The sequence below is a fragment of the Myotis yumanensis genome, unplaced genomic scaffold, assembly GCF_028538775.1.
Source record: "Myotis yumanensis isolate MYYU_CA2020_CCGP unplaced genomic scaffold, mMyoYum1.0.hap1 SCAF_2, whole genome shotgun sequence".
Classification (NCBI taxonomy): domain Eukaryota; kingdom Metazoa; phylum Chordata; class Mammalia; order Chiroptera; family Vespertilionidae; genus Myotis; species Myotis yumanensis.
Window position 1 is genome coordinate 102,795,214 of NW_027223753.1, and position 24,748 is coordinate 102,819,961.

A 24,748-nucleotide genomic window follows, 5' to 3' on the forward strand; every position below is an offset into this window, starting at 1 on the left:
AATTTGTTAATAATTAAGATTAAAAATAAACAGAAGTTATGACTCACCTATTGAGTCTACCTTATCTCTGTTTGATTTGCTTTGTGGAAATTTCTCAGCATTCAGTGCCTGAAATTTGTGCCTTGACCATTGTGTGAGATGGTCAATCATGGAGAATACAGTCTGTGTACTAAGTTGACACAGGTCAGATGCACTGTATTGGGTATTTATAGTATGCTGATCATCATGCTTTAGAACTGCCATAATTTCTGCATAAACCTGAAAGAAATCATTTTATAATTAATAATGTCTACATAATAATCATTTTACTAGTATCTAATATATAAGACTAACCATTCTAAGGCAACAACTAAAAAAATAAAAACCCACCATGGCTTAATAATAAATTAGTTTTCTCATCTATAGTTAAAACCAATAAAAAGAAAACCTACTGTAAAAGAGTAATAAATGTAAACACAAAAATATTTTAAAATTCTTTTAGATCAGTGGTTTTTAACCAGTGTGCCACCGCACACTGAGGTACCACCAAGAATTTTTAAAACATGGAATACCTGACTATTTTAATTAGGGGCACTTAACTCTTTTCCCTTAGGTTGTCAAACAAAAAAAATTACAACAGCCAACACAACAATATCCATCTGGTGTGAATGAATCAAAATCTATCTATTTTCTTTGTCAGATTGACAGAAAATATATTTTTTTGGTGTGCCACAGAATTTTAGTAATTAGTTTATGTATACCATGAGATAAAAAAGGTTGAAAGTCCCTGTTCTAGATTATACAATAAATTATAATGAAACTATTTATTAACTAGTAGCAAAAAACTTAAAACAATATCTCACACTATCCACAAAGTCAATTTCAGAGTAATTAAAGAGCTAATTGAAAAATTAAAAGAATTTTTTTTTAAATGTAGGAAATATATTCATGACATTGAATTAAGAGAAGTCATCATATAAAAGGCTTAAAATTAAAAAGTTGTAAGATTGATAAATTTGGCATTACATTTTAAATCTTTCCATGTAAAAGGTATAAACAAAGGTTAAAAATAAAACCACTAACTGGGTAAGATTTTTGAAAGATATGAACTGGCACAAATTGGTCCCACACTATATACAGACCTCCTACCAATTAATTAAAAAAGACACCCACATTTTCCAAATAAGTAATGGGATATGACTAGGTAATCCTATATAATAAAGAGGTCATATGCAAATTGACCACCATGACCTCGTACAAGATGGCCGTCCCCATGTGGTCAAAAGATGGCCGCCACAAGATGGCCGGCAGAGGAGGGCAGTTGTGGGTGATCAGGCCAGCACAGGAGGGCAGCTGGGGGGGACCAGGCTGGCAGGGGAGGGAAGTTGTGGGGGGGTGGGGACTAGGCCTGCAGGGGAGGGCAGTTAGGGGCGACCAGGCCAGCAGGGGAGGGCAGTTAGGGGCGACAGGGCTGGCAGGGGAACAGTTAGGCATCGATCAGGCCAGTAGGGGAGTGGTTAGGGGGTGATCAGGCTGGCAGGCAGAAGAGGTTAGGGGCAATCAGGCAGGCAGGCAGCCGAGTGGTTGGGAGCCAGCAGTCCTGGATTGTGAGAGGGATGTCCAACTGCCAGCAGTCGGACATCCCCCTAGGTGTCCCAGATTGAAGAGGGTGCAGGCTAGACTAAGGGACACCCCCCCTTCCAGTACACGAATTTCATGCACCGAGCCTCTAGTTTATAGAAAAGTAATCCAAATGGCCAACAAACATAACTACTGGGAATAATAAAAACACAAATTAAAACAATAAAATGTCTTTTTTTTTTTTTTTACCCATCATGTTGCCTAAAATTTAAATGTTTGAAAATATCAAGTACTGGCAAGTGTATGGGAAATGGATAGACTTGTGAACTGGTAGGATTATAAATCTATATGTACATTTGCTGTCTCTAATAAAATGTTAAATGTACATACTATATAATCCAACAGTTCTACTTTTTGGAATACACCCTAAACACACATACACAAACATGTCCACAAGTAAGAATTGTCATGCTCACCATAGCATTGTTTGTAAAAGCAAAACATTGGAAATATTCAATATTATTATGGCAATATTTAAATAAATCATCATACAATTATAAAATGGAAATATACTATGAGCACTAATAAAAGGTGGCACTGTCTCTCTTAATTAATTAATTAAAGCAAGTTGCAGAACAATACCTACAATATGTTACTACCATAAAAAAACAAAACAGAACCAATTGCATTAAAAAAAAAAAGGCCTGAAAAAAAGTATATCAAATTAATTAGCAGTAATGACCTCTGAGGATTTAGGATTAGGATAGTAATTAATGAGTATACTTTGATTTATTCATCTAATTTTAATTTTTACATTAAGAATATAGTAATATGCTACTTAAGCTGTTAAAAAGAAACATTTTAAAAAGTACTATATGTATGTAGTTAAAAAATTGAATTTACAAAATATTATAAAAGTCAATAATAAAATATTCTCCTTCCCCTACCCTAATTCACAGTACCATTTCCCAGGAAAAACCACTATTAATATTTTCTTATGTATCCTTCTCAAAAGTTCTGTGATTATTTGGGTATATATTTTATATACTTTCTGCACTAAGCATATATAATTTTTTTATAATTAAAAGTTTAAAGAGGATATTGTATGCCTTTAGACATGTACATTCATAGTATTGATTTACATTTCTTACTAATATGTAGCCTTTCTAATATATTGGACAAATGTTTGGACAAAGAGAACCCAAGTAAAATAATCTCTCTTACCTCCTGCTGATCTTCTTGATTACAACCCAACAAGACATACACTAAAATATGTGGAAGAAGATAGATGGTCACCTTGAAATCATGCTTCATCATAATGCTACAGCAGGTGAAAATTTTACTGGCAAGATCATGCCGAACCTGTAAACTCAATGGTTGAGGGAAGGTGAGTAATTTTAATGTCAAAGAAAAACATGTGAGATTACAGAGTGGGTACTCTTTTATAGAAAGGGAGGCATATGCACTCAAGCAAGGCAGCTTTCAAATCCCCGCCTCTCTTTTTACTCTAAACACCCCCAAGTGCCTGATCTACTGAGATCTCTATAGGCAATACAGCTACCTGGGCTCGAACTACCTCCGTATAAATGGTATTCACCCCTTACAGTTCATTTCTTAATGCACCATGTTTTGTTACAGATTAACTTCCTTGATTACAGTATATTTTACTTAGCTAACATTAAGTTTAGAGCATTAATTCCCTGAGCACACAGATGAGTAAAATAACCAAAAAGTATGCTCTGGGCCAGCACATTAAACATACGTTTAACATTTTAGTAAGTAATAAACAGTGATTAACTATAGGAGAAAAAAATTTTAATAGAAAATTAAATTACTTAGGGTTAGAGTCAAATTTTATTAATATGACCTATCCTTTGATTTACCTACAGTACTATTCTCTTACAAAATTCTATAGCCTCCCTTCTTCAAATATAAATGCTTCACTTAAAAAAAATATAAAAAATTCCATTGCTAGAAGCAATTATGTTCTACATTTCACATATTATATTTTCAGTATGTTTATAAAAAAATGACAGAAATTTTCTTGAAATTACCAATATAAATTCTTATAATATTTTAAACACTAACAGAAATATGAACTTTTTAAAAGTTGTGGATTATAAATATGCCTTAAACATTGTTTTTGAACCCAGAATACCTTTTTGTTTTTGGGCATGTAAAAATTTCATTATCAGAACTATACCTCTATTTTTCTATGAAATTTCAACTTTTAAAAAATCTTTATTTTTATTTTGGGGCAAGTTCAGATCATGTATCTTCTTTTAAAAGTAACCAATAAAGGGAAATATATCTTTTATTACATAAAGAATTTTTTATTATGTAATGAACTCTGATAAAGCATTAACTTCCTTTTAAACAGTATTTTACAACTTAAAATGAACAAACATAAAGTAATAATGTTTACAAACACATTAAGACCACAGTAATTTGATAAAACAATGACCTCCTTACTCAGAAACTGGTAGCAATAGAGAAATTGTTACTCTTTATTAGTAAATATTTTCTACAAAAATTTATATCATTGTCAACACAAATATTTCAATGCTTCCTGTGTGTGCTATGTATTCAGATAGATGTTCTCATTCCTTTTAGACTTTCTGTGTTCAGGGAACAAATTCTTAACAGAATTCTCTTACCTTTGTTATAAGATAACCTGCCCAAGATGCTGACCATTCTGCAAAGTTATTACCTAATTTACTTAAGTAAATTGGCTTCTTTACTCCAGACCAATCTGTTGACTTCTGAGAACTCTTGTATCTGTAATTTTGAAAATTTGTGTATTGAAAAAATATATAATTATATAACCATCTGTTAAGATCTTTAATAAAAAGAAAGTTGAAGAAACTATCAACTCTACCACTGACTATCCCACTGTGCTTTGTCTTTACTGAAATCTAGTTAAAGATACTACTTTTCCTGTATCTTTCTTTTTAAATTTATTTATTGATTTTAGAGAAAGGAAGAGAGACAGGTAGAAAGGGAGAAGGAGAGAGAAATATTGATTTGTTGTTCCACTTATTTATGCATTCATTGGTTGATTCTTGTAGGTGCCCTGACCAGAATCAAACCTGCAACATTGGCTTTAACCAACTGAGCTACCTGGCCAGGGCTTTTCTACATTCTTTTTAATGGTGGGATGGAAGGTCATTCTTAATACATGCCAAACACTTCAAAGGATTCCAGTAGGCCTCCTCTTCCTCAGTACTCCTTTCAGATCCTTTGAATGCCCTTCTTATCTCCTGTAAGAAAGATCTTTTCCTTTGAGCTTCAAGTCACTCAGGAATACTATTCTCTTCTCTACTCCTCATTAAGGGCATCTACCAATTTCACTGATTATCAAGCTCATTAGTAACTTTAGTACATTGCTCTGTGTTTTCTTTCTTCCCCAAGTTGTATCATCCTGAGTGGCTTCAATGTCTGGATGGACATCTAATTAAACTTGAAACTTCTCAATGACTTTCTCCTTACTTTATCAGAACACCCTGGCCAATACAAAGAAACGTCGTCACTTCCAAAATGAAGTACTTGAACACTTTACTCGATGGCTACAGTTTCCCAAATTTCCAGTTCTTTCACCCAGTTACTCTAATAAAGATCTTCTCCCTCACTGAGATCTTTTATCCCTTGACCCAGCTAAACTCTCCTTATCTATAATACCTTCCTTTCATTACCTCTTTCCCCAACCAGCTTGGTTTTCATTGTCCTTTACTTCAAGCACTCTCTTGATAACATCCTCTACCCATTCTACTGCCACACTCTCTCTACCAGCTGTACTCATCTGCCAACTTCCAAACCTTGGGTAAATCTAAATGTTTGCCTTCACTGTAATGATATCCAGGCCACTGGACTAATAGCAGAAAAACAATTGTTTATGAGGTCGGTATTGCTGTATATTCTTAATTTTCAACATCAGTGCACCTTTCTGCAGCCCAGAAATCCTTCTAAGCTTTGCATATTAGCTCTCTCTTGTTTTCCACAGTGGCTATGTCAAATCCTCACTTTCCCAATTACATCTATACCAACTCCACTGCCACTTGCATCAACAGGGTCATTTTCTATACCTCATACTTCATGGATGAAATAAACCATTGCTTCCCATAATCACATCTGTAAACTTAGCTAAGTTATATCCATAATTTTATCTCCCCCTATTACAAAGGAAAATATTTTACTTCCTCTAGTTCTAATCACTCATTAGGAATATGGCTATCATCCTCAGGCTATATCAATTATCAATTCTCCTCTATAACTTCAACATGATCCTATTTGCTCCTCAGCATTAATATTTAAACATGATCAAATAGCTCTCACCTAGCCCTAACCTGTTTGGCTCAGTGAATAGAGCATCGACTTGCAGACGCAGGGGTCCCAGGTTCGATTCCAGTCAAGGGCATGTATCTTGGTTGCGGGCACATCCCCAGTGGGAAGTGTGCAGGAGGCAGCTAATCAATGTTTCTCTCTCATCAATGTTTCTAACTCTCTATCCCTCTCCCTTCCTCTCTGTGAAAAATCAATAAAATATATTTTTGTAAAAAATCAATAAAATATATTTTTAAAAAAGAATAGCTCTCACTTTACTACATGTGTGTAGCTTTTAAGGGGAGTGGGTTGTTTGTCAATCACCAATTAAGGTTAGAAAATGAGAAATATAATAAATGCCCTATAGTGAGGGTCCCCTGCAAACATTATATATTTCACCATATTTTAAATATCTAAAAAATTGGAAGATCCAATAATCTCTCAATTAACCATCACTATTTTGAATCATCTTAAGTGTAATTCTCTAGATGATTTTACCGAGCTTTATAATGAACTTAGCAAGAAAACTGCTAATATTAGTATTCGAGCCAGATTCTATTTAGTCACAGCCAAATTTTTTTTTCTGAAAATTATTTTGATGGCAACTTTGAACTGTAGTTGATCTCAGTTCTAAAAATAAAATCTCCCAAAGACAGCCATCCTTTAATCCAAGTTTAGTGATTGCATATTAATGCCCTAACTGAAAAAAAAAAAAAATTAAAGGAGAATATAGAAGTTTAGGGCAACAAAAAAATATATGGTTTTAGGAAATTCTTAATTATTCCCAGGCCCAATGAAGCAAATATCAAGAAATCTAAGCTATAGAAGTGACCTATAGCTTAATCTGGTATCTTGGTGTTTTATTTTGTTTTTAAATATGTTTTTATTAATTTCAGAGAGGAAGACAGAGATAGAAACATCAATGAGAGAGAAACATTGATCAGTTGCCTCCTGCATGCCCCCTACTGGGGATGTGCCCTGACAGGGAATCGAACCTGTGACCTCCTGGTGCATGGTACAATGCTCAACCACACCAGCGAGGCATCTTGCTGTTTTATACAAAAGCTTTCAAACAAATTTCCATTAAAACTGCCCCGCTAATGACCTTTTATTTAATGAGTACAATGTCAATGAGCAGATCCCAGCCAGATAAATCTCCTAACTTCCACCATTGAGAGACTTCTTAGAGGTTCCTTCAAGGTCTCAGATATAAAAGTAGAAGGATCAGAAGAATTCTCATTGCTCTGCTAAGATCACTCTTATAAATGACCACTGAAATGTGGCCTCTTATGAAAGAACTAGAGGCCCGGTGCACGGATTCGTGCACCGGTGGGGTCCCTCGACCTGGCTTGCAGGAATCTGGCTGAAATCGGCAGTCCGACATGCCCCGATGCAGTGGTTCTCAACCTTCTGGCCCTTTAAATAGTTCCTCATGTTGTGACCCAACCATAAAATTATTTTTGTTGCTACTTCATACATTACAGATGTTGCTACTGTTATGAATCATAATGTAAATATCTGATATGCAGGATGGTCTTAGGCAACCCATGTGAAAGGGTCGTTCGACCGCCAAAGGGGTCGCGAACCACAGGTTGAGAACCGCTGCCCTAATGGGTCCCAGAGTGCAACAGGGTACTCTGCAAAGTTGTTGTCATAAGGCAGCTCCTGCGTTGAGCCTCTGCCCCTTGGTGGTCATTGCATGTCATAGCTACCGGCCAGTTGGCTGGTCACTTAGGCTTTCATATATATACTAGATGCCCGGTGCACAAAAATTCGTGCACTGGGGGGACCCTCAGCCCGCCCTGTGCCCTCTAGCAGTCCGGGATGCCTTGGGGGATGTCCACCTGCCAGCTTAGGCCCGCTTCCCAGGGGATCGGGCCTAAGCTGGCAGTCAGACATTCCTCTGACAGCCCAGGAGCCCCCGGGGGATGTCCAACTACCAAGGAGGCAGGAAAGGATCCCGCCACCATCACTGCACTCACAGCCATCAGCCCAACTTGTGACTGAGCGAAGCTCCTCCTGTGGGAATGCACTGACCACCAGGGGGCAGCTCCTGCATGGAGGGTCTGCCCCCTGGTGGTCAGAGTGTGTCATGGAAACTGGTCGTTCCTGGTTGTTCCACTGTTAGGGTCAATTTGCAATTTCCCTTTTATTATATAGGACATAGATAAAAAGTTGGCAATGTTTGCTTCTTATGGAAAATGAAAATGAAATAGGCAGAAACGTTACCTTCTACTTTATATGAAATAGGCAAGCCACCCTACCCCTTGTAAAAGAGCAAGCTGGGATTCAAAAAGCATTTATTATTGAGTATCAATTAAATATTATGCATTCTACCAGGTAAATTTTAAAATTATCTTCTTTATTTTTAACACTGACTGTTCAAGGTAAATAAGACCGTCCATATTATCAAGACAAAAAAATTGAGACTTTGAAATGTTAAGTAACTAGCAAATGCAGAGCCAAGACTCAAATTTAGATCTATGTGACTCCAAAGACTATAAACTTTCCACTAGATCACAGAAACTCTTAAGCATCTATCTATATAGGCAATAAAATACAGAATACAGAAATAAATAAGTGTAGTATCCTCAAAAAAGAAAAACCAAAATTTAACTGTGGAATTTAACTTTATATAATAAAATATATCTTTAAATGATGCTGCTCATAAGAAATAAAATGTTTTGCCCTGGCCGGTGTGGCTCAGTTGGTTGAGGATCATCCTGTGCACCAAAAGGTCGCTGGTTCAATTCCCAGTCAGGACACATATCCAGGTTTTGGGTTCAATCCACGGTCAGGGTGCATATGGAAGGTGACTAATTGATGTCTATTTCTCCCCCTCTCCCTTACTCTCTCTCTATAATCAAGAAAAACAGTCAGAGAAACCAAGATGGCGGCATAGGTAAACACCGGAGATTGCTGACTCGCACAACCACTTCAAAAATACAACTAAAAGATGGAACGGACATCATCCAGAACCACAGAAATGCTGGCTGAGTGGAAACTCTACAACTAGAAGAAAAGAGAAAAGTATACCGAGATTCAGAGGAGGTGCGGTACGGAAGTAAAATATAGAGGTACAGAGGCGCATGCGGAGAGGGCTGGCGGCTGAGGAAACGGTTGTCTATTTGAATCGGGAGGGAGTCTCAAGCTCTGAGCTCCAGTTTCAGGCGAGTCTCTGGGGACCCAGACTCATACGGGAGAAACTGGACTGTCTGGCATCGGTCTGAACTCGAGGGCAGCTTTCTCTCGGGGGTGCTTGCAAGATTGCCGGGACACTGAGAAGCAGGGCCTCTGAGGGCAGGACTGAGAGCAGCCATAACTGCTAGCTCCGCCCTGTTGATCTCCAGGGACCCCGCCCCGCCCCAGCCAAGCCTTACATGGAGGCTTTTGCATATGAAAGGCCTAACCCTTTGAAATCTGATAATTACCTAACAAATTGCAGCTGTCCCAAGGCCCCAGGGCAACTTGCATTGCATCACAGTTGGCTCCTGCTGGATAGCCTCAGGAAAAGGCTAGATTAGCACCTCCTTAGAGATCCAGGAGCCAGTGTGCCCAGTAGTCAGAGTGGGACCATGCAGATTGCAGCTCCTCGGATCCATAAAGGACACACTCAGGGGGCAGACTCAGTGAGCACCAAAGCCCCATTGAAGCAAGGCTTGCCCCGGAGGGGTGTCTCCAGCACAGAAGTTCTCTCACTGCAGACACAGCTGATTCTCACAGCCAATTGGCCTGGAGGTCAATCCCTCCCAGTGTTACCTACAACAATCAAGGCTTAACTACAAGACTATGCATAAAGCCCACAAGGGGGTGCACCAAGAGTATCTACCTCAGGTAATTGGGGAGGTTGAGCTACTAGGCCCTATAAGACACCTAGCACAGAAAGCCACTCTATCGACACAGCGAAGCATAAAAAAATGCGGAGACAAAAAAACAGAACACAAATGACAGAAATGGAGGAAAGCAAACTACTGGATATAGAGTTCAAAACCACACTTTTAAGGTTTTTCAAGAATTTTCTAGAAATCGCCGATAAACTTAATGAGACCCTCAAGAAATCTAGTGAGATCCTCGAGGTTGTGATAAAGGATCAACTACAAATTAAGCATACACTGACTGAAATAAAGAATATTATACAGACTCCCAACAGAAGACTAGAGGATCCCAAGAATCAAGTCTTTGAAATACGAAGAAGCAAAAAACACCCAACCAGAAAAGCAAAATGAAAAAAGAATCCAAAAATACGAAGATAGTGTAAGGAGCCTCTGGGACAGAACAAGCGTACCAACATCCGAATTATGGGGGTGCCAGAAGAAGAGAGAGAGCAAGATATTGAAAACCTATTTGAAGAAATAATGACAGAAAACTTCCCCTACCTGGTGAAAGAAATAGACTTACAGGTCCAGGAAGCCCAGAGAACCCCAAACAAAAGGAATCCAAAGAGGACCACACCAAGACACATCATAATTAAAATGCCAAGAGCAAAAGAGAATCTTAAAAGCAGCAAGAGAAAGGCAGTCAGTTACCTACAAGGGAGTACCCATACGACTGTCAGCTGATTTCTCAACAGAAACTTTGCAAGCCAGAAGGGAGTGGCAAGAAATATTCAAAGTGGTGAATACCAAGAACCTACAACCAAGAGTACTTTACCCAGCAAAGCTATCATTCAGAATTGAAGGTCAGATAAAGAGCTTCACAGATAAGAAAAAGCTAAAGGAGTTCATCACCACCAAACCAGTATTATACAAAATGCTGAAAGGTATCCTTTAAGAAGAGGAAGAAGAAGAAAAAGGTAAAGATACAAATTATGAACAACAAATACACATCTATCAACAAGTGAATCTAAAAATCAAGTGAATAATCTGATGAACAGAATAAACTGGTGAATATAATAGAATCAGGGGCACAGAAAGGGAGTGGACTGACTATTTTCGGGTGGGAAAGGAGTGTCGGGGGTGCGGGAAGAGACTGGACAAAAATCGTACACCTATGGATGAGGACAGAGGGGGGGGGGGTGAGGGCAGAGGGTGGGGTGGGAACCGGATGGAGGGGAGCTATGGGGGGAAAAAGAGGAACAACTGTAATAATCTGAACAATAAACATTTAATTTAAAAAATAAAAAATAAAAAAAATAAAATCAAGAAAAAAAATTTTAAAAATTAAATAAAATGTTTAAAAGTTGTATAAAGATAAAAAAGTTATCTAGCATGTAAGTATGCATACTCAAGAGCTTTTCTAAAGAACTAGAGGCCCAGTGCCAGGCGTGCGCCCTCTTGCAATCCAGGAACCATCGGAGGATGTCGGCCTAAGCCAGGAGTCGGACATCCTTAGTGCTGCCACAGAGGCAGGAGAGGATCCTGCCACTGCCACTGAGCTCGCCAGCCATGAGCCCGGCTTCTGGTTAAGCGGTGCTCCCCTGTGGGAGCACACTGACCACCAGGGGGCAGCTCCTGAATTGAGCATCTTCCCCTCGTGGTCAGTGTGCATCATAGCAACTGGTGGTTCTGCTGTTTGGTCAATTTGCATATTAGCCTTTTATTATATTGGACTAGAGGCCCGATGCATGAAATTCGTGCAAGGGCCTTAGCCCTAACCCCCACCCGAAATGGCCGGACGTCTCTGCAGCCTCTGCTGCGGCCCCCGCCCAGGGCTCTTACTGCCACTGCCTTGACCCCTGCCTGCTGCAGCTTTGTCCCGAAGAAAGGACGTCTGGTCTAATTAGCATATTACCCTTTTATTATTATAGACTAGAGGCCCAGTGCATGAAATTTGTGCGCTGGGGTGGGGGGTGTCCCTCAGCTCAGCCTGCCCCCAATCACAGTCCAGGAGCCCTCATGGGATGTCCTACTGTAGGCTTAGGCCCGCTCCAAACCACAGTCTGGCCTCCCTCTGTGGGCTGATCAGAAGAAGGCACCACCCCCATCACCCTGCTGCTGCCGCCACTGCCAGCCACCAAGGTGTTTTCAACACGGACTCCAGTCACTCCACCATGAAAAAATGACAACTTTCTTTAGGCATTTTCAAGATGTCTCTTTCATAGGATATGCCATTTCTTTCTTTTTTATCCTCATCCGAGGATATTTTTCCATTGATTTTTAGGGAGCGTGGAAGAGAGAGGGAAAGACAGAGAGAAACATCAATGTGAGAGGGACACTTCGATTTGTTACCTCCTGCATGAGCCCTGACCTGGGCCCTGTCCAGGGAGGAGCCTGCAACCTAGGAACATGCCCTTGGATCAGAATCAAACCCGAACCCTGCAGTCCCCAGGCCGAGGCTCTATCCACTGAGCCAAACCGGCTAGGGCAGGATATGACATTTCTTAGCCCCTCTAGCAGCGGAGCTTCACTTTTTCCTCCAGGAGTGAGGTGGAAAAACCCTAGATCACCTTCTTGAATTCTTATTACCAAAGTTATCAAGAACACTGAGAGTGGTGTACAGGGAGCCTAGCCAATGAGCTGTAAGAAAAGGTGTTTCCTCTGCAGCTCACATGCATAGGCAGGCCTCCTGGGGCGCTGTCTCCCAGTGGCAGCAGCCTGTGCACGCTCTCCTGCCTCTCAGCTCCCGCAACTGGGCCAGCTGGGGTGCTGTCTCCCAGCAGTGGCGGCCTGGGCACGCCCCCTTGCCTCCCCGCTCTGGGGCTGCGCCATCCATGGCTTGCCTCACAGCGCACAGTGCCCTCCAGCCCATCTGCGCAACCTCCTCCTGAGCTGGTCGTGACTGTTACAGAGTCCTGGATAATTTGCATATTACCTCTTGATATATATAGATTTTACTACAAGGCATGGTATTAAGGCTCAAAGTAGTAATTTATCCAAGGTCACATATCCAATTAGCATGTGGCCTAGACTACCTAAAATTAGAATTTCTAAATAAAATAATAATTTATCTGTTTCAATCAGTCCTAACAAAGTTACTAAAATTGAAAAGATTAGAAAATACTTTTTGTAAAAATAGAGGGAGAGGCATTCATATGTCATCAGCAGCAGATCCTCTTCTCAGATCTTCCATGTCTCAACTGTGGAATCTGAACCTCAATAATGAGGTTGTGAAGATGAGAAAAGAAGGGAAGAGAATCTGAGTTTTATTTTTTGTTTATTTATTTTTTAAATATATTTTATTGATTTTTTTTTTTTTTTTTTTTTTACAGAGAGGAAGGGAGAGAAGGATAGAGAGTTAGAGACATCGATGAGAGAGAAACATCGATAAGCTGCCTCCTGCACACCCCCTACTGGGGATATGCCTGCAACCAAGGTACATTCCCTTGACCAGAATCGAACCTGGGACCCTTCAGTCCACAGGCCAACGCTCTTTCCACTGAGCCAAACCAGCTAGGGCGAGAATCTGAGTTTTAGTTACCCGAAAACTTGTCAGGAGTGTTGGCAGACTGAAGTCAAGGAAGAGTGCTAAAGATGCACTTTTAAAAAACCAAAGATAGGATCAACAATTGCTTGAAGAAATTCATGCCATGAAGGAATAGAAAGTAAATATAGTAACTAAATCTGCTCTTGGTGATGATATCAATTTTGAACAAATTTGCAAAAAGCCTGATTCTAATGTGACTGAAAGAGCAATTGCCAGACTACCAATGCACCCTCTTCTGAAGGAAAAAACAGATGTGCTAAAAGCTTGTGTCAAAGCCTTTAAAGATCCAAGACAAATACATCTAAGAATGCTTCACACAAAAATCACTCCAAGGACACTTCATATTCAAGTGATAATGCCATTAAGTTACAGCATGAAGGAATTATTATCAGTGAGCAAAATGACAAAGAAGCTAAAATATTGGCAATCAAACCAATAAAGAGTTCAAAAGGAAAAATAGCCATGTTGGAACATGGGCCCAAAACAATGGACATTCCAAATTCTCCATTAAAGCCTTCTGAAAAGAATTATGTAGTTCCTTCTGAATCCCAGAAGACACCTGCTGACCCCAAAATGAAAACATTATGTAAAATCACACACAAAAAAGTCCTATAGCTCACTTGGTGGTAACAGTGATGGTGAATTACATGAAGAAGAGAAGTATTTTGATCACAGCATAGAAGAAAAGCTTTAGAATCTTCCATGTCTGAGGACAGCGATAGTGGTGATAATTTCTTCATTGGAAAAGTCAGACAGACATGAAACAAAGAAAGCAGTTGTCATGCTTCAGCTTTGAAACAAAATCACCACCAAAAGTGTTCCCTGAAGAAGATATACTTGAAACCCATCAGGGCATAAAAATGACAAAAACGAGCCAAGTACACAAGCAAGGAAGTTTGAATTACAGTTTTTCCAAGGCTATAATGGCTTTAAAAGAAATTACAGAGAATAGGCACAGAGAAAACCAAATGAACTTCAGCTCAAGGATCAGTTTTAAGAGTGCACAATGAGGACCTGAAAATACAAAACAAACATAGCTGCCTCAGCATCCTCATGGGAAGCAAGGAGGAGAAAAAACAAAAAATTTGCTATGTTTCAAGGGGAAAAAATTACATCTGATGATTAGTACCTTTTTTTCTGAACATTTCCATCTAAAAATTCTTTTTCTTCTCTTTGATTTTTACCAGCCCATTATTTAAACTCATATTTGAAGAAGTCTCTTTGGAGGGGCCTAGAAATAAATTTGTTGTTGTCTTTATTTCTCTTTTTTAAGTGTGTTCAAGTTATGTTTATACAAACCTTCCATAAATCAACTGTATACATTGGTTTTTATTTGAGAGGAAGAGAGAGGGGGAGAGAAATAGAAACACCAATGATGAGAGAGAATAATTGATCGGCTGCCTCCTAGATACCCCACACAGGGATTTGAGCCCTCAATCAGGGCATGTGCCCTGACTGGGAATCGAACTTTGACCTCCTGTTTCAGAGATCAACACTGAGCCATGCAAACTAGGCTCATAAATTGGTTTTTAAAAATATGCTCTGACTGTTCCTTTTTGTTTGTTTGTTTATTTGTTAATCCTCACCCAAGGATATTTTTTATTTATTTTTTTATTTAATCATTTTTTTGAAGTATTCCATAGTTCCTCCTTTTCCCCCCATTAACCTCTCCCAGCTCCCGTCCCCACCCCCAGGCCCTGACCACAGAATAGTTTGTGTCATGGTTTACCAGGTGTACTGGTTAATAATGCGGATTTTTTTCCATAGATGGAGTTACACATATGTTATATATATGCGATTTGATATGTATGCTATTTTGTTGTATTGACAAAAAGCTTCAAAACTTTATACGTCAAATTTGCTGAAAGTGTTAACATCATAGATATTTTTATGCTTAAAAATTTCGAATTTCGTGCCAAAAAAAGAGCAGGTGTGGGAAGTTTTAATTCATTACTTTATTTTGAAGAAAAGTGCTGCTAAAAGTTATTGTATACTGCGGGAAGCTTATGGTGAACATGCTCCATCTCAAGATACTTGTGAACACTGGTTTAGACGCTTTAAAAGTGATGATTTCAATGTGAAAAACAAAGAACGTCCAGGTCGGGAGAAACCAAGATGGCAGCATAGGTAAACACCGGAAACTGCTGCCTCCCACAACAATTTCAAAAATACAACTAAAAGACAAAACGGACATCATCCAGAACTACAGGAAGGCTGGCTGAGTGGAAATTCTACAACTAGAAGGAAAGAGAAAAGCACACTGAGACTCAGAAGAGGTGCAGAAGTAAAGTGCAGAGGTACGGAGGCACACTCGGCAAGGGCTGGCAACTAAGGACGCGGCTGTCTTTTTCAATTGGGAGGGAGTCACAAGCCCCTGACTGCTCTGAACTCAACTTCCAGGAAGTCTCTGGGGACCCAGACTCATATGGAGAGAAACTGGACTGTCTGACAGCGGGCAGAACTCGAAACTCAAGGGCGGCTTTCTCTCAGAGGTGCTTGCAGCGATTACGGGACACTGAGACAGGCCTCTTAGGGCAGGGTTGAGGATCAGCCATAGCTGTTTGCTCCACCCTGTTGATTCCCTGAGACCCCGCCTCACCCAAGCTGTGGCAGAGGCTTTTGCATATGAATGCCCTGGCCCTTTGCAATCTGAAAATTACCTAACAAAATGCAGCTGGGCCAGAGAGACCTAGAACTTCCAAGAGAAGGCCCAAGGCCCCACAGCAGCTTGCATTGCTTCACAGCTGGGCCTCATCTGGGCACCTCCAAACCCCAAAAAAGGAAGGGGAATCTGCAGATCTCTTCATAGCACCTGCTGGGTAGCCTCAGGCAGAGGCTAAATTAGCACCTCCTTAGATCCAAGAGCCAGTGTACCCAGTGGTCAGACAGGGACCATCCAGATTACAACTCCTCAGATCCATAAGGGACACACTCAAGGCGCAGACTCAGTGAGCACTAAAGACCCACTGAAGCAAGTCTTGCCCCAGAAGGGTGTCTTCAGCACAGAAGTTCTCCCACCGTAGACACAGCTGATTCTCATAGCCAATTGGCCTGGAGGTCAATTCCTCCCAGTGATACCTACAACAATCAAGGCTTAACTACAACAAGACTGTGCACAAAGCCCACAAAGGGGTGCACCAAGAGTGTCCACCTCAGGTAATTGGGGAGGCTGAGCCACTGGGCCCTATAGGACACCTAGCACACAAAGCCACTCTACCAACACAGGGAAGCATAAAAAATGCGGAAACAAAGAAACAGATCATAAATGACAGAAATGGAGGAAAGCAAACTACTGGATATTGAGTTCAAAACCACGGTTATAAGGTTACTCAAGAATTTTCTAGAAACCGCCTATAAATTTAGTGAGACACTGGAGGATATGAAAAAAGGCCAACTAGAAATTAAGCATACACTGACTGAAATAAAGAATAATATACAGAGACCTGCCGAAACCGGTCTGGCTCAGTGGATAGAGCGTCGGCCTGTGGACTGAAGAGTCCCAGGTTCGATTCCGGTCAAGGGCATGTACCTTGGTTGTGGGCACATCCCCAGTGGGGGGTGTGCAGGAGGCAGCTGATCGACGTTTCTCTCTCATCGATGTTTCTAACTCTCTATCTCTCTCCCTTCCTCTCTGTAAAAAAATCAATGAAATATATTTTTTAAAAAAAGAATTATATACAGAGATCCAACAGCAGACAAGAGAATCCCAAGAATCAAGTCAAAGATTTGAAATACAAAGAAGCAAAAAATACCCAACCAGAAAAGCAAAAAGAAAAAGAATCCAAAAATTTGAAGATAGTGTAAGGAGCCTCTGGGACAACTTCAATCGTACCAACATCTGAATTATAGGGTGCCAGAAGAAGAGAGAGAGCAAGATATTGAAAACCTATTTGAAGAAATAATGACAGAAAACTTCCCCTACCTGGTGAAAGAAATAGACTTACAAGTCCAGGATGCACAGAGAACCCCAAACAAAAGCAATCCAAAGAGGACCACACCTAGACACATCATAATTAAAATGCCAAGGGCAAAAGACAAAGAGAGAATCTTAAAAGCAGCAAGAGAAAGACAGTCAGTTACCTACAAGGGAGTATCCATATGACTGTCAGCTGATTTCTCAACAGAAAGTATGCAGGCCAGAAGGGAGTGGCTAGAAATATTCAAAGTGATGATTAGCAAGAACCTACAACCAAGATTACTTTACCCAGCAAAGCTATCATTCAGAATTGAAGGTCAGATAAAGAGCTTCACAGATAAGAAAAAGGTAAAGGACTTCATCACCACCAAACCAGCATTATATGAAATGCTGAAAGGTATTCTTTAAGAAGAGGAAGAAAAAGGTAAAGATAAAAATTATGAACAGGAAATACATATCTATCAACAAGTGAATCTAAAAATCAAGTGGAAAAAAAAATCTGATGAACAGAGTAAACTGGTGAATATAATAGAACTAGGGGCATGGAAAGGGAGTGGACTGACAATTCTTGGGGGGAAAGGGGTGTGGGGGTGCAGGAAGAGACTGGACAAAAATCATACACCTATGGATGAGGACAGTGGGAGGGGTAAGGGCAGAGGGTGGGGTTGGAACTGGGTGGAGGAGAGCTATGGGGGTGGGGGAAAAAAAGGAACACCTGTAATAATCTGAACAATAAAGATTTAAAAAAAATTTTTAAGAAATAGACAAAAATGAAAGACCTAAGGTAGAAACCCATCCATAATTACATGTATAAAAAAAAAAAAAAATGTCCAGGTCAACCAAAAAAGTTTGAAGACCAACAATTACAAGCATTATTGGATGAAGATGCGTGTCAAACTCAAAAACAACTTGCAGAAAGATTACAGGTTGCTCAGAAAACAATTTCCTATCCTTTACAAGCAATGGGAAAGATTTTAAAGGTAGGAAAATGGGTGCCACATCAACTGAACGAAAGACAAATGGAAAACCGAGAAGTCATCGGTAAAATGCTGCTTCAATGGCACAAAAGAAAGTCTTTTTTGCATCGAATTGACTGGCGATGAAAAGTGGATTTATTTTGAGAATCCCAAATGCATAAAATCATGGGCTGATCCAGGTCAACCATCAACATCGACTGCAAGGCCAAATTGCTTTGGAAAGAAGACAGTGCTCTGCGTTTGGTGCAACCAGGAAGGTGTGGTGTATTATGAGCTTCTAAAACAAGGCGAAACCGTTAATACTGACCACTACCGGCAACCAATAATCAATTTGAACCACGCTTTGATCGTGAAACGACCAGAATGAGCCAGAAGACACGGCACAAAGTGATTTTGCTTCATGATAACGCACCATCACACACTTCAAAACCAGTTAAAGATACGTTGAAAGATCTTGCCTGGGAAGTATTAACCCACCCGCCGTAATCACCAGACCTTGCTCCTTCAGATTACCACTTGTTCCGATTGAGGGCACATGCACTCTCTGAGCAGCACTTCAAAACATACGAAGAAGTGGAAATTTGGTCTCTGAATGGTTTGCCTCAAAACAAGAAAAGTTCTATTGGGACATTATCCATAAATTACCTGAAAGATGGGGGAAATGTATAGCTAGTGATGGACATTACTTTGAATAAAGCACTTTTGATGTTTCTCTTGAAATTATCGTGTTTTCTTTGATTACAAAATCCGCATTATTAACCGGTAAACCTGGTATACATATATGCATACAAGTTCATTGGTTGATCACTTCCATCCCTCCCCTGTCTTCCCTCTGAGGTTCAACATTCTGTCCACTGAATTTTTAGAGAGAGTGGAAGGTAGGGGAAGAGACAGAGAGATAGAAACATCGATGTGAGAGAAACACATCAACTGGTTGCCTCCTGCATGCGCCCCAACCAGGATCAAGCCTGCAACCAAAGTATGTGCCAGTGACTGGAATTAAACCCAGTGCCCTTCATTCTGGAGGCTGGCACTCTATCCACTGAGCCAAAATGGCTAGAGCCATACTGTTCCCTTTTTAAGAGAATTTAAGATTATAACTCTCAGATTTCCTCATTTGTGCTTATCATGAAATGTATCTAACTAGATTAGGTCTGTGTTTCTTTTCTTTGAAAATAAATGTTGAGGTTCATTTCAAATAATAATAGAAAAATATAAGGAAATTTTAGCTATTTAAAATAAATCACCTCTGCTAAAAGTTATTCTTGTTAGCAAAACTAAGATTAAGATAGTAATGCTTATTAGGGTATACATATAATAAATTATACAAATAAGTATAATTTTTATTATAGCTTTAAAAAAGTAGAGGTAGAAAATGTCTTTATGAGGAGAAATTGGCTAGAATTGAAAATCTGTTATCTCTAATTGAGATTACCTTTAAACTCTTAAATTTCTATATTAATTACACCTAACAAAAACTTCAACTCATATTCAACTTAAAGTAGATTCTTCCAAAGTACTATGTTGGCTGAATTTTTAAAAAATAATCCTTTTAGCTTCAATAAATATGCCTAAATATTTAAAGTTACAGAATTTAACTAATGGGCAAACTGTACTTTCAATTTAACAAAATTATAAATAACCATAAATCACAGTGGAAAATACATATTAAAACATACTAAAAAAAAAAACTTTGAATGCCAAAATACTATATCAAAAGTAAAATTAACTTTAGCAATTAGACACAATTTTATGAAAATAGTTTTAATGAGTCCACCAACCTAGTATTTAGATGAGGTTCCAATATTTCCCGAACATGCTCAGGAAATTTCCTCCACAATTGGTGACCTGGGCTGTCGGTCGGCATCTCTCTACAGTCATAAATCGAAAGTAACTCCTACAAATGCATATTTTACATTTTTAAATCTCTAGTAAAGATGGTAAACCTTTACATTCACTAACATTCCACATATGATAGTTATAAATAAACACAGAAAGATACACAGAATTATAAAATGGGGTTATGGACCTGCTTAGGACATTTATTTCAGTGCTTAGAACCATTTAGGTGACTTACTCAAGGTCACAAAGCTGTGGTAATACTTGAACATGAAGTTTGTATTTTATATATAATATGTATTAAAATATAGGATTGAGAGGTATTTGGAAGAAAAATATCGAAATTTCCTATATTTGCAAAAGTATAATTTTAGAATTTAACCATTTTTAAAATTTTTGCTTGTTATGAAAGTGAGTTCCGGATATTTCTGTATTTGGACTTTTTACATATTTCCTTACTTTAATTTAAAAATACTAAATATAAAATACATTTTGCTATATAATGCGTATATTTTGTAAGTATTAGGAAAAAGCTATGCATATGGTCAAACTCCATATTTATTTATTTTTAATTTATCACCATTTTTGAATTTTAATGAAAGCAACTAATAATCCACAATTCAAAAATTCACAAAATATCTCAAATTCTAGATATAAAATATTGAGCTTAAAATTTTTAAAAAATAAGATGCAAATGTTAAAGATCAATTTACTATTCAAGCCCAGGAATTAAATGTTTATATTTTACCTTCCTGAAAATAAAATTATTGGGATTTTATACATGAAGAAAAAAATTTTTATCTCTAATATCAATCTTCAAAACTAGACAAATATGTTAGTGTTTTGTATCTTCCATCATAAATTACTCTTTCTTTCAAACTCCATTAAAAATGACCATATGCATAGCTTTTTCCTAATACTTACAAAATATAAGCATTATATAGCAAAATGTATTTTATATTTAGTATTTTTAAATTAAAGTAAGGAAATATGTGAAAAGTCCAAATACAGAAATATCCGAAACTCACTTTCATTTAACTTTAAAGTGTTATAAATATTTTATTTGAAGTCAGCTTTCTCTTATGTTTGGCAAAGTTGCTTTAGCTCACAGAAGCTCTCTTCATCAACCTTCAGTGACAGACTTACTAATTCCCCAACTTTTGGGTTTCAGGACCATTTACAGAAGCAATCAGCAGAGACCTCTACAACTTCTATCTTCGTATCTACTCAACTTGGCAATATCAGAATCATTGCCCACATGCTCTTTTTCTCTTGTTACTACAGATGGATTGTTTTTCTTGTTAATTAAGGTTACTTATCCCTTTCACTTCTACACTACGTTCCACATCTCTTTACCTACTTAAAATAGCATTACATTATCTCCTACATCACTTTACTCCCTTCTGCCAAACTGTTCCCAAGCAACATATAAGCATTGTTATTTCCCCCACTTTTACTCATTCCCCAGCCACTCTCATTCTTCTACACTCAAGAGTTTCTGTAATTTCTATAATTCCCCTCTTCCCATATGTTCTTTAAAATATTCTAACCAGGCTTTCTATACTCCACTGAAACTGCTCTAATCAAGGTCATCAATGACATTTATGTTACGATAGCCAAGTCAATTGTCAATCCTGTAATCAGCATAATACAGTGAATCACGCCATACTTCTTGAAACACTTCTTTGTCTTCCAAAATACTACATTATTCTACCTTACTGGCAATTCCTTCTCAGTTTTAATTGTTCCCTCCTCTTCCCACTGACCTCTCATTGTCCAGATCTCAATTACTAGAACCGGTCTATCAATATTCCCTCTCTTGATCATCTCATCCAGAATCATAGTTTTAAGTACCATCTCTATAATAAAGCTCCAAATACTTATCTGTAACAGAGACCTCTCACCATGAATGCTAGACCTGCATATCTAACAAAACAAAAACCTTCTAATTGAAAAAAAACAAACATGAAAAAAGAAAGCCACACTGAAAAACTATTTATTATATGTATGGTAGGCAAAGGGTTAATTTACATTATATCCAAATAGGTCTTACATATCAATTAAAAATATACCAATTACCAAGAGAAAAATGGGAAAAGAGCTAGAGGAAATTCATAAAAAAGCAATAAACATATAAAAGATGTTATACCTCTCTCCTAATTAAATGGAAAGTAAAATAAAATGGTAGCATTTTTCATCTGTCGCACTGGTAAAAATTTAAAATTTTGATAAAAAACATTTGTCAAGGGAATAGAAACCGGTGAAACTTTTTTTTAATAAAGCTCTAAACTTGCTCTGAGACATTTTAATTTCTGGGTATTTATATTATTAACATATTTACTCAAAGTGCTCAAAAATATAAGTATGTTCTCTTAATCATTTTTTGTAAAAGCAAAACATTAAACATAATCTAAATGTGTTAAATAAATTTCTTAAATAAACGTATATTTATAATGAATACTAAGTCATTGAAAAAAAAATGAATTGTACTGACATGGAAATTACCCAAGACAGACTGTTAAACACAAAAGTAAATAAAATTACAGAATATCATAATATGATCTCCTTGTTTGGTGGAGAAAATATACATATTTATATATAGAGATAATTTTTCAAAATACCTATAATAATCTCTTGAGAGGGTACACTTCTGTACTCTGAACTTTTTATTATGAACTTGTATTACTTTAATAACAAAAATATTAGTTAAAAAAATAAGAGTTTCCAAAGTATAGAATTACAAATTTCTTACTAATAGCCAGTAACATAAAGTCAGTAATGACTATATGCACTCTTACTTGAATGGCATAAGCAGCAGAATCTTGAGCTCGGCTATTATCTGCATATGCAAGGTAAGCCCTTGTCAGTTCCATCAATAATCCATAGGCAAAACTCGAATCTTCTACTCCAGTCTCAATAAAAACAAGAAAAAAATCAGATAGTTTGTATAAATTTTTCTAAACTGTATTATATCTTCCATGGTGAATTTAAATTAGAAAAGGAAAGAATAGTAAGGTAAACTAAGTTTGGTAGTAAGGCCAAAATATAATCTGTAGCGAAGAAGTTAAATCGAAGGCGTTAAAGGCTATTTATAAGATATATTAGGATCATTCAACTTTTGCATAACTCCAACAATTTGTGGGTTTTGTCTTTTTAACCCTTAGAAAGAAAGTTGTAAATATGTCATTTCCTGGAGAAGCTCCAAAAAATAATATGCACCAATATGTTAAAAGTTCTGTTTAATTTCGTTTTATAGGATTTCGCAGTCATTTGAACTCAGAAAGTTTTTTATACACACTCTTAGAACACTCTGGGAAATTAGTTTCCCATGGAAACACTCAGCAATAAGTGTAAAAATAGTAATATTTATGTAATAAACACCATGATGACCAATCACAATATAACTTGTGTCTGCACTTAGATTAACTTAAGAAATTTTAAGGTCTGAAAGCAATGTAGAGTTTTAAAATTACTGAAATTAATGTAATTGCAGGTACAAGTTATCTCGTGACCAGTCAGCAAGGTGCTAAGTTTTAAGTATTTGTCAAAAATAGATTAGGAAGTTTATTTAAAAGAACACAGCACACTAAACTGGGCTGAAACTTTACTTTTTTGGCTAAAGATCTTTACAATAGTATTAAGGAATAAAGTCAGAAGTTACCTAAATTGCCTAGTTTAGATCAAGTTAGCTAAGAATAAACTGAATAGTTCTTTATAAATGGAACATAGAAACCTCAATAGGGCTGAGAACTTGTCTTGTCATTCCAAATTACCATTACTTACCACAAATGTAAAATCTTTTCCTTGGGTTTCAGTTGTTGAAAAATCTAGTCGACCTGGATCTATTGCCCCCAACTCCCCTAAACATTCCCCACAGAGCAACCGAGCTTGAGAATTTGCATCTTGGCAACCTTTCAAAAGCACTGTCACCAGCTGTGAGATAACAGGTTCCACTGTCTCACTATCTGTTGCATATTTTATTAGTTTTTCCTAAAATAAAAAGAGAAAGTTTATACATAGTTCTACAAACTAGTATATTTTCCTAACTAGAAAATTTTAAAAGATTAAGGAATATCTGACATAAATATTACAAAATTAAATTCTCATATCTGTAGTCTTTTTAGATAGTTTTTGATGAATTCACATAATATAGTTCACAATATGTTCCAAAGTATTAGAATCATTAAGTGTTTGAAAATTGTAATCATTAATCCATTAAACAGTTACTATTACTACATCAGTATAACTGAGTATTATTACATCAGCATAAAAAAAATAACTAAGACAGTTCTGCTCTGAAGTTCACAACCTAATGGGAAATAGACATGTAAACAAATAATTAAAATATCATATATGTACAATGACAAATATATTTACAAGGTAAAGAAGTAATGAAGAAGAAGGAAAAGAACTCAGGATAGTCAACAGATATTTCAGCAAATAAATTAAGGAGGAACAGCTATTAGTTAAAATTAGAAGACTGAAAAATATATAAAAAACTACTAGAGAAGGAAAAAAAGATAGGGGAAAGGGTTCTGTGAAAATATTTTTAAAAGAGGTAGGAAGAAAGATTAAATATATGTTGGTTTAAATAATTCTTTTTCATCTATCTCTATAGGATGCTATAATAAAAAAATGTTAAAAAGAGATTATTCTAAAGCCAGTTAAGGGTTAGATATTGTACTTGTGTGACCACTTTATTTTATTTTTTTATTTATTATTTATTTTATTGTTGTTGTGTGAGCATTTTAGATACTTCATTTATATAATTTCC

The 24,748-nt window shown here is 37.5% G+C and overlaps 1 protein-coding gene and 1 pseudogene across 1 annotated transcript in view; one reads left to right on the forward strand and one right to left on the reverse strand.

Moving 5' to 3' along the window:
- The window catches only part of ATR (ATR serine/threonine kinase), a 213,597-nt gene that overhangs the window by 70,646 nt on the left and 118,203 nt on the right, over positions 1-24,748 (reverse strand). Inside the window, exons 22-27 of the mRNA XM_070405904.1 lie at positions 23,758-23,964; positions 22,773-22,886; positions 19,917-20,032; positions 4,218-4,338; positions 2,785-2,922; positions 48-258 (exon numbers count right to left, since the gene is read on the reverse strand). Of these exons, the coding sequence (XP_070262005.1) occupies positions 48-258; positions 2,785-2,922; positions 4,218-4,338; positions 19,917-20,032; positions 22,773-22,886; positions 23,758-23,964 (907 nt within the window). The remainder of the gene's footprint in view (positions 1-47; positions 259-2,784; positions 2,923-4,217; positions 4,339-19,916; positions 20,033-22,772; positions 22,887-23,757; positions 23,965-24,748) is intronic.
- On the forward strand, positions 12,887-14,368 carry LOC139004411 (serum response factor-binding protein 1 pseudogene; annotated as a pseudogene).